The sequence below is a fragment of the Sorex fumeus genome, unplaced genomic scaffold (assembly GCF_029834395.1).
Source record: "Sorex fumeus unplaced genomic scaffold, SorFum_2.1 ptg000041l, whole genome shotgun sequence".
Taxonomy (NCBI): domain Eukaryota; kingdom Metazoa; phylum Chordata; class Mammalia; order Eulipotyphla; family Soricidae; genus Sorex; species Sorex fumeus.
The window spans coordinates 9,402,364-9,412,700 of record NW_026606098.1 but is presented as its reverse complement, the minus strand read 5'-3'; the positions used below and the strand labels follow the sequence as shown (position 1 = coordinate 9,412,700).

General features: G+C 59.7%; 1 protein-coding gene across 2 annotated transcripts; it reads left to right on the top strand.

The window, feature by feature from the left end:
- The first annotated feature begins 4,211 nt into the window (after positions 1–4,211).
- Positions 4,212–10,090, top strand: CNN1 (calponin 1). Of its 2 annotated transcripts, XM_056119269.1 has the most exons (7): positions 4,212–4,282; positions 6,237–6,358; positions 8,546–8,612; positions 8,702–8,839; positions 8,926–9,036; positions 9,448–9,594; positions 9,690–10,090. In XM_056119269.1, the coding sequence occupies exons 1-7, from the start codon at positions 4,220–4,222 to the stop codon at positions 9,936–9,938; spliced, it is 897 nt and encodes a 298-aa protein (XP_055975244.1). In that variant the 5' UTR covers positions 4,212–4,219; the 3' UTR covers positions 9,939–10,090. The 2 variants fall into 2 exon arrangements, with proteins under 2 accessions (XP_055975244.1, XP_055975245.1); XM_056119270.1 differs by lacking the exon at positions 8,926–9,036.
- Positions 10,091–10,337: the final 247 nt, after the last annotated feature.

Here is a 10,337-nt window from a genome sequence, read left to right as displayed (position 1 = left end):
AGAAGAAAAAGAAGAAGAAGAAGAAGAAGAAGAAGAAGAAGAGGAAGAGGAAGAGGAAAAAAGAAGAGGAAGAGGACGAAGGAGGAGGAGGAGGAGGAGGAAGAAGAGGAAGAAAGAAGGAAGAAGGGAGAAGAAGAAGAGGAAGAGGAAGAGGAAGAAAGAAGAAGAAGAGGAAGAAGGAGCAGGAGGAGGAGGAAGAAGAGGAAGAAGAAGAAGAGGAAAAGAAAAGGAAGAAGAAGAGGAAGAGGAAGAACAGGAAGAAGAGGAAGAGGAGGAGGAGGAGGAGAAGGAAAAGGAGAAGGAGAAGGAGGAGAAGAAGAAGAAGAAGAAGAAGAAGAAGAAGAAGAAGAAGAAGAAGAAGAAGAAGGAGGAGGAGGAGGAGGAGGAGGAGGAGGAGGAGGAGGAGGAGGAGGAGGAAGGAGGAAGGAGGAGGAGGAAGGAGGAAGGAGGAAGGAGGAGGAGGTTGTTGTAGGCGAAGACAGTTAGAAGACAGTTACTCGCTCCTTTCACGCAGTTTCCAGATTGGGTGGTTTAAGGAGACTGGGGCTGGCAGTGAACAGGATTCTGACAACCACTCTTAGATGCTGCAACCCTCGTGCGCAGCCTCAGCACCTTTGTCTCCTCAACAGTGCTGGGATTGGCTGAACTGTGAGGCACTACAGCCAATCAGCTGCCGGTCCAGGAGGGTTCTCGCACCACCCTCCCCAACACATTGACAGCCACGTGGGCTGCAGCTGGGCGCGCTCCCAGCCGGCTCTCTTGGGTGCAGGCGCAGGCAAGTGTGTTCTGCTCGGCTGGGGCGTGGGTGAGGGCAAGGGTGGTGGGTGGACATGTCATTGGGGTCGCTGATCTGGCCGCCTCCTTTGGATCTCAGGACAGCCACAAATCTTACAGGCGTAGTCACACGCAGGCATTTACATACTTGATGTGTTTATTAATAGAGCACAAAATAGCATGTGTGAAGCCCCGATGTCGACCTTTAATATGCAGAGCTCCAACAACCAATGGGAAAACAGCAGCTTCGCGGGCTCAGCAGCCCTAGACAGAGCTGTACCCAGGGAGTGAGGCTAACATCAGCATCTATGAGTCACCTCCACACACCCGTAAGGGATTACCAACCCTCTGGAGTCCTTTATACTGCACCAAGCTCCCGTCTCAGCAACACAAACCAAATCTAGAGACAGTCTAGCAAAATCCCCAAAGCAGGTTTCAAAAGAATCAGGTTATTCAAGCTCGAGGGACGGCAGGATGGGAGGGTGTCTTTTCTTGAATCGTGATTCGAAGCATCTCAGATTCAGTCCTGGCACCCCAAAGAAGTACTGGACAGAAAAGGTGGAGAAATCCAAAGCAAGGCTAGTCGTTTATTAATAGAACCGTGACAAGGTTAATTGCTTCATTGTGATAAATGGAGTATGATTACATAAGTCAGAGTTCTGGCTGAAGGGCATATAGGAACTCACCATCCTAGTTTTGCTACTTTAAGTCGAAAATTATCTCAGAATAAAAAGCTGAAGGGGCCAGGGAGATAGTACAGCGGGTAGGGCGCTTGCTGTGCATACAGCCAAACCAAGTTCGATTCCTAGCATCCCCATAAGGTCCCCAGAACACCATTAGGAGTGATTCCTGAGTGCAGAGCCAGGAGTAAGCCCTGAGCATCACTGGGTGTTGCCCCAAACCCAAAACCAAACAAAAAAAGTTTAAAATACAGGCTGGAGAGACAGTACACGAGGCAGGGTGCTTGCCTTGCACGTGGCTGACACGGGTTCAATCCCTGGCAGCCCATGTGGTCCTCTGAGCTCGGCCAGGAGTGATCCCTGAGCACAAAGTCAGGTTTAAGTCCTGAGCATCACCGGGTATGTACAGGGCGGGGCGGGGGGAGGGGGAGGAGAGGAGGAGGGTCCCCTGGGGTCACCAAGATGGGAAGATCAGGATAGGATGTGCCTCCTCTCGCTGCCTCTCCTATTCCCGTTCCGACCTCCAGACAGACACAGAGACAGGCAAGGAGGGAGAAAATCAGAGCCCCGAGATGGAGAGAGAGGACACGCGGAACCGCCCGGCCGATCCAGGAAAGGGCCGCCCCTTAGGGAGACCCCGGGCTGCCCTGTCGCCGAGCCTGCCAAGACTCCTCCACCCCGCACTCCGCCCCTGTCGTGCCAGCGCAGTGACTTCAGGACCGCGGCGGATTCTATAAATGGCCAAAGGCCGCCGGCGGAGAGGCGGGGCCGCGTGACTCAGCGCGCGCTGCCCCGCCAGGCCCCGCCCCGCGCTCTCCGCCGCGGCCGCCAGAGGGCGCCGCTGCTCGCCGGATCCCCGAGGCTGCGCGTTCGAATCTTGCCTCCCCACTGTGTGGCGCCCGGGAGTCTGGCTTGACCGCTCCGCACTGCCATTGACCCCTACCTCCTAAGGCTGTTGTGAGGGGGCGGTAGTTAATAAATCTAGGAGTCTGGGATGTGGCCATTGGTAGAATCAATTTCCAGCATGGGAGGAGTTGGGCAGAGGGGGTTAAAATTTATAGCACTCAGCATAGAATGAGCGGGGCAAAAACTGTGAGTTCCTTTTGTTTTCCACCGGTCATCCTCCCTAATAGACTCCTCTTTATAAACTTCCTCAGTCTTTATTTAGGGGACATCTGTTTTGCACCCTTTTGGCCATGTATGGAGATATTTCTGTCTGGCCCTCCTAAGTGACCGACATCCAGTAGGTCCAGAGACGCTGCCCAGGGCAGCCCCTCATCGGCAGAAATCCTGTGTCCACCCTGCCTTGCTGCAGGACGAACTGGAGGTTCAGTTCTGCTCTCCACTGCCAGCCTGTTTCCCTGGCCACGACATGCATATAATAACCGCGACCACCTGAAAGTGTTGCTGAAACTCCAGAAGACACAGGATCTGGCATAGGTGCAAATGAGGCTGGAGAGAGCATGGGGGGAAGGTGCTCACCCTGCCTACACCCTGCCTGCACCCAGCCGCGGCTGGATCCCCAGCACTGCACAGGGTCTCCTGAGCTCCACCAGGGGTGACTGCTGAGCACCGGGTGTGGCCCCTCAAAATAATAAATAACAACTATGGGGCTGGAACGATAGCACAGAGGCTAAGGCATTTGCCTTGCACGCGGCTGACCCAGCTTTGATCTCCGGCATCCCATAGGATCCCCCGAGCTGCCAGGAGTGATTCCTGAATGCAGAGCAAGGAGTAAGCCCTGAGCATTGCTGGGTGTTAAAAAGACGACACACATACACACACACACAACTACATCAAGGAGGATGATGATGGCGGTGGCGATGACGGTGATGGTGATGAAGGTGATCAGGGTGGCTTTGTCTAGGATATTCCAGGGGCTCCGCATGCAGAAGCCGAGCACTGCATGGTCCCGTGAGCACTACCAGAAACAATCCCAAGCTGTGAGCCAAGAGCAGCCTCTGAGACCCACCAGGCTTGGCCCAAAAGAAAGAGCCTCTTTTGCAAGTGGCAGGTGGCTGACACATCACCCAGCGCCACTAATGGAGAAGCCTTGTAGCCTTGTCAAGTGGTCTGGCCTGGCTGAGACATCGACCCCTAGGGACAGCAGGGGCTGTCCTCTCTTGGGGCCAGGCTGGCTGACACAGGGACATGGGTGCGAGGTGCCTGAGCTGGGACTGGCTGACACTGTCACCCTAGGGCTCAGGTCCCTGGCATCCTCAGTCGCTGCCATTTCCCAGGGCACAGAGGCGGGCAGGGTCAGAGACCTGGGGTCGAGGGAAAGACCAAACTGGGGGAGGGGTCAGCTGGTGGGGTCAAGGCAGACAGGGCCATCCAGGGCCAGTTTGGCGACCACTGACGCCCTTCGGGGCTGGCCTGGAGAACAGTGCCCCTTAATTGAAACCCAGACATAAACTGTGTGTGGGGGCGTGAAAGGTGGGGGTCTCTCTCTGGCCCCCCCACTAAAGAAAAAAAAGAACTCAGGCCCGAGCCCCCCCCCCCCCCCAGGTGGAAACAATGACACAACCAACTCCCAATACCAAGATACTGACATCACGGGCCGCTGGGGGGGGGGGGGCGGCGCGGGGGGCGCCCCGCCTCCTTGGCAGCCCCTGCGGCCAATGGGCCGGTCTAAGGAGCTGCCGGGCCGCCCCCTCCCCTGCTTCAAAATCGGTGCGAGCCCAGAGCGGCTGTAGACGCGCCTCTGCCGCGCCCCCGCCCGCCCGCACACCAGCCCCCGCGCCAGCGACCCGCCACCCGCCCGCATGTCCTCCGCGCACTTCAACCGGGGCCCGGCCTACGGGCTGTCCGCCGAGGTCAAGAACAAGGTAGGACTTGGGGGCGCTCCCAAACCTGGCTCCGGTCCCCAGAGCCCACCTTGGAGGTTCGCTGAGTAGCCCTTCCATCTAGCCCCCGGGGCTGGGGATGCCGGGGTCAAATGCGCCGCCGGGCTGGCGACCCTCAGCTGGGGATCATTCCGGGGCTCTGCACCGCTTTTGGGGCTCAGGGGGCCCACGGAGGGGAACTCTCAATGGCAGCTATAAGAACGTTGCTGGACCACCAGGGGTGACTTGGCGGCCCCCCAGCCCCTCGCAGCCCAGCAAAGTTTGGGGAAAGCGCCTTCTGGGAGTTGGGGGGTTTCTGGGGACCCAGGAAGATGTGGGAGAGGGTGACGAGATGGGGAAGCGGCTGTGCAGAGTTCACTCAGGACCTGGAAAACTACTAAGACGCCCCCCACCTCCATGCTGCAGATGGGAGAAACTGAGGCAAGCAACTCGAGTTGGAGCGAAAGGTGTAGCAGGGGTCCGAGATGGGCGCCCGCCCCCCTGGAGAACGGGGTTTGGTGGTGCCCGGGAACGCTAACTTGATGTCACCAACCTAGTGGGGTGGGGGAGTGGCTGCCGGGGGAACCCCATTGAATGTTCGCCCCGCCCCGTGGAGCAGAGGTGAGCGCCCGGCACAGGTGGCCCCGGGGAGGGGATGAGGAAGTGGGGGCGGGGCAGGGCAGAGCCGGAACTGGGCCGATGGTGCTGGGGAATCCTCTGGGCTGGAGGACCGGGCATGTGGGGGTGGGGGTTCCTGGGGAGACACATGCCGGCGCCGCCCCCTCCCCCTGCCAGGCCCCAGAGGAGCCCCAGAGCCGAGCTGAGCGGCCGCCGAGCCTTATAAGGCGGCGCAGGGAGCCCGGCCCCAGCTCTGCTATATAAGGGCCGGTTTGCTTTATAAAGGGAGCTGCTGCGAGAGCGAGGGGGGCGCAGGGCCAGGGCCAGGTGAGGGGGCCGCCCCTCCCCCTGCCATGCAGAAGAAAGGGCCGCCCTGATGGGAAGGGTGCCTGGGAAGGGTGCCTGATGGGGGAGGGGTGCTGGAGAAAAAGGGGGGGCACGGGGCCGGGCTGTGGGGAGGCCAGGCAGGGAGGAGGATGAGAGCGGCTGAGATTCTGGGACCCTGGCACGGGTGTGGAGAGGAGAGCACCAAGGCTGAGGCAGGGATGGAGAGTTGGGGGTCCGGGGGAGGGGACCTGGGGTCCAAGGCCAGAAGGGGCCCAGGAGAAGCAGAGGCGGCAGGTGGGGGACCCACCCAAGAACTCCCCATCACCAGAAAGGAGACACTTGGGACCCCCAATCAGGCTGGAAGAGGTGGGGAGGGGAGACAGCAAGGAAGGGCATGTGGGCACAGAACGAACACAAATCCGCCTGGCCAAGACTGGCCCCCACCCAGGTCTGGCACAATCCCCAGACGGCAGAGCCGGAGCGCTAGGACAGGGGGGAAGGCCCTTGCACTTCACCAGGCTGACCCAGGTTCGATCCCAGAGAGTCCCTGAGTTCTGCAGGAGTAAGCCCCGAGCACCGCAGGGTGAGGTCCAAAAAAAATTAAAAAACCAAAAACACCAAGAAAACCAACCCCCCAGAAGAGAAACAAACTAACACCAAGGCAGGGCGCCTCCTCTTGTCCCAGGCACCCCGTCACCCCACAAGCGGATGACGATGGAGGGGGCAGGCCAGAGGAAGCTAAGCCCCAAGTTTGGTCTGGAGGGGGAATGGGAAATCCAGGCACCGCCCCCCCCCCCCCCCCGCATTCCCTGGTGCCAAACCTCAGAATGCCCGGAATGGCCCCCCTGGGCAGGTACCACCCGGGCCTCTTGCCACACACCCCCGCCTGCCCATGGACACGCGGGGGCAGAATTGCCTTAGTTGGGAAGGGACTGGAGTGATGAGATCAGGCCGCGGGGGGCCAGCCTGCACCCGCCGTCCCTCACCCTCTCTCTGCTCCCCCCGTCCCCAGCTGGCCCAGAAGTATGACCACCAGCGGGAGCAGGAGCTGCGCGAGTGGATCGAGGGGGTGACCGGCCGTCGCATCGGCAGCCGCTTCATGGACGGCCTCAAAGACGGGATCATCCTTTGCGAGTGAGCAAGCAGGGAGCAGGGTACTGGGTCCCCTGCCCCCCCGCCCTTCCCTGCCCAGCCCCAACCAGACCTTGGCAGCTCCTCGGCCTTCAGAGAACTCTGACTCTGAGCTGGATACTCCAGGGGGGAAACCTGCGAACAGTTCTCAGAGGCACCCTCTCCTGTGGACCCATTGTACAGGCCAGGAAAACTGAGGCCTGGCAGAGGCAAACGTGGCCCTGCAAGTTGCAAGAAGAACCTGCAGACATGGGGCGACTTTGTCCTTTTTTTTTCATCCTTTTCCCCAGACTGTGGGGTGGTCGGGCAACCCAAGCACATGTGAGACCCCGGGGGATTAAACTCAGGGCCATATGTTTGTCCTCAGCCCCGGTGCCAGCTTGCAGGCGTCCAGTGAGTTGACTAGGGGCTTTGGGGGAACAAAGGTTCTTTGCTGTTTATCTTGTACCCCTCTTGATGGGGACCTTCACCTTCACCCCGATTCCAGAGCTGTGCCCAGTGCTCTGTATCCCTGAGGGCACCTCTCATTTCTATGCTTATTATTCAGTGTTTAAGTTTTTTTTTTTTCCTGGGGTTGGAATGATACTACAGTAGGGAGGGCGTTTGCCTTGCACGCGGCCAAAACAGGTTTGATCTCTGGCACCCCATATGGTCCCCCAAGCCTCACCAAGAGTAATTCCTGAGTACAGAGCCAGGAGTAACCCCTAAGCATTGCTGGGTGTGGCCCCAAACCAAATATTTTTTTGTATTGGGGTTGTATGTGGTTTTGGGGCCCCATCCAGCAGTGCTCAGGGTTTACTCCTGTCTCTGTGCTCAGGGATCACTGTGTGGTGCCAGGGATTAAACCTGGGTCAGCCGAATGTAAGGGAAATCCCCAGCCCCCCTGTGCTGTCAATCCGGCTCTGGCTTGAATTGTTTTGCAGAAGGCTGTTCCAGGAGTCGGAGAGTTAGGATCGTGGGGAAGGCCTTGCACACGGCCAGCCGGGGTTCAGTCCTTACCACCACACAGTGTCCCCTGAGCACAGAGCAGGAAGTAAACCCTGAGCACTTCCGGGTGTGGCTCAAAACCGAAGAAAATGGAAAAGAAAAATCTGTTTCTGCGGAGGGGTGGGGGGTCTATTTAGAAGGAGTGGGTGGAGACAGGCGCCTGTCCAGGAGGGGGTCGGGCAGCGCCAGGGCCCAAAACCTGAGGGCTGTGGATGCAGAGAAGCTTGAGCCTTGACCGACACGGGTAAGTCAGGGGCTTGCGAAGCCCTGGGTAAATGGGCCTGCTGACGCCACAGGGTGAAGGGACGTTTCTGAGGGGCGGAGGAAAATTCCAGAGTGGGAGCTAGCGGTGATGGTACAGCAGGTGAAGTGTCTGCCTTGCACACATCTGACCCCAGTTCCAATCCCTGAACACCACACACTGCCACAAGTGAATCCCTGAGCACAGAGCCAGGAAGCCCTGAGCCTCTCTGGCTGTGACCCAAACTTACCCGCTTCCAGAAGATAGGGAGGCCTATATCTCAATTGTGCTCAGGGCCAAAGGGAACAAAAGAAGGCTTAAAAATAGTAATAAAGGGCCGGAACAATAGTACAGTGGGCAGGGTGTTTGCCTTGCATGTGGCGGACCCGGGATAGATCCCCAGCATCCTATATAGTCCCCCAAGCACCGCCAGGAGTAATTCCTGAGTGCAGAGCCAGGAGTAACCCCTGGGTATCGCTGGGTGTTACCCCCCAAAAAATAGATAAAATAAAATGGAGTCGGGGTGATAGTACAGAGGAGAGGGTGCTGGCCTTTCACAGCATACCCAGACTCATCCTGTCACCTGATATGGTCCCCCAGGCACCGGCAGGAGTAATTTCTCAGCACAGAGCCAGGAGTAAGCCCTGAGCAGCTCCGGACATACCCTCCAATGTATTTTGAATATTTATTTTTTGGTCACACCCGGTGATGCACAGGGGTTACTCCTCGCTCTGCACTCAAGAATTACTCCTGCCAGTGCTCAGGGGACCCTATGGGATGCCGGAGATCGAACCTGGGTGGGCCACGTGCAAGGCAAACACTCCCCACTATATTATCGCTCTGGCCCACAAATATGTATTTTTAAAAGCACTGTGTGAGGACCCTCCCCTGCCCTCCATCTTGGGGCCTGGGGTGTGAGGTGGAGGCGGAATCACCCCTGGTCTCCCTTCTTCCCTTTGCAGATTCATCAACAAACTCCAGCCGGGCTCCGTGAAAAAGATCAATGAGTCCACGCAGAACTGGCACCAGGTGAGCACCCCTCTGGCGCTTTGCCCCTCTCAGTCACCCCCCACCCAGCACCCCTGGGTCCCCGCTGACCACAGCCCTGCTCCCCACAGCTGGAGAACATCGGCAATTTCATCAAGGCGGTCACCAAGTACGGGGTGAAGCCCCACGACATCTTCGAGGCCAATGACTTGTTTGAGAACACGAACCACACTCAGGTGCAGTCCACGCTCCTGGCGCTGGCCAGCATGGTGAGTGCGGGGGGCGGGAAGCTGCTCCCCCGCACCCCCGGGGGGCCCGCGGCAGCCCCTGCCTCCTTCCATCCCCCCTTACCCAGGCCAAGACCAAAGGGAACAAGGTGAACGTGGGAGTCAAGTACGCAGAGAAGCAGGAGCGCAAGTTCGAGCCGGAGAAGCTCAGACAAGGGAGGAACATTATCGGGCTGCAGGTGGGGTCCCTTCCTCGCGGGGGTCGCAGGGGGGTGCCGTGGGATGGGGCGGGTGTGTGTGTGTGGGCGGGTGGGGGGGGGGAGACACCTGTCAGAACGTTTCCATGCACATGCCCCGCCCCGCCAGCAGGGGGCGCCCTCGCCGTGCCCGTTACCTGGGAGTCACGAGTCCAGAGAAGCCGCCTCCAGGGGCTAGAGCAATACTACAGTGGGTTACGGCGCACGTGGCAGCCCCGGGTTTGAGCCCCCATCACCCCAAATGGTTCGCTCAGCCCTGCCAAGAGTGGTCCCTGGAGTAGAGCCAGGAGTGGCCCCAAACGCCCCTCATCCCCCCCAAAAATAAAGAAAGGGGGGGTCTCCAGCCCCGGTCCTCCGTGTCCACCTTCTCAAGTGATTCTTCTGGTCCCGTAGATGGGCACCAACAAGTTTGCCAGCCAGCAGGGAATGACAGCTTACGGCACTCGACGCCACCTCTACGACCCCAAGCTGGGCACAGATCAGCCGCTGGACCAGGCCACCATCAGCTTGCAGATGGGGACCAACAAGGGAGCGAGCCAGGTGGGTGCGCGTGGGGGGGAGGGTTCCTCTGCCTCGCCGCGCCCCCTCGCCCATGGCCCCCGGCTGACCGCCCAGCCCTCCCTGCCCCCCCGCAGGCGGGCATGACCGCGCCGGGCACCAAGCGGCAGATCTTCGAGCCCTCGCTGGGCATGGAGCACTGTGACACTCTCAACGTCAGCCTGCAGATGGGCAGCAACAAGGGCGCCTCGCAGCGGGGCATGACGGTATACGGGCTCCCGCGGCAGGTGTACGACCCCAAGTACTGCCTGAGCCCCGAGCTGGAGGAGCTGGGGGAGCCCGCGCACAACCACCACCACCCACACAACTACTACAACTCAGCCTAGGGGCCCGCCCCGCTCCCCCCTCCGCGGGGGAGGCTGCCTGCTGCTCTGGGCGCCCCCCACGGGGCGGCCCACCTCTCCCCCTGCATGGCACCCTCCAGCCCCTCACGCCCTGACGCCGCCGCCTCCTGCGCTAGCATTTGGGGGAAGCTGATTGAGAGTCGGGGGCCGCTCCCCCATGGAGGGGCCAACTTCCGGCTGACTGCTCCGGATAGCAGCCCGAGGCCGAGGCCGCACTGAGCAAAAGTAGCCCAGCTGTGACCCCCCACCCCAGGACAAGCACCCCCCGCCCCTCGGAAACCCCCGCGCTTCCGTTCTGGAGCGGGCTGCACCTTCAGGAGTGGTCCACGCGGTTAGGCTGGCTGGAAGACCGAGGGTGCAGCGTCGGGAAAATGAGCACTT

Excerpts from the sequence above, each read along its gene's own strand:
- CNN1 (XM_056119269.1), top strand. The coding sequence starts at position 4,220 with ATGTCCTCCGCGCACTTCAACCGGGGCCCGGCCTACGGGCTGTCCGCC. Across the intron at positions 6,359-8,545 it reads GACGGGATCATCCTTTGCGA|ATTCATCAACAAACTCCAGC; the intron begins GTGAGCAAGCAG and ends TTCCCTTTGCAG. Across the intron at positions 8,840-8,925 it reads TCCTGGCGCTGGCCAGCATG|GCCAAGACCAAAGGGAACAA; the intron begins GTGAGTGCGGGG and ends CCCCTTACCCAG.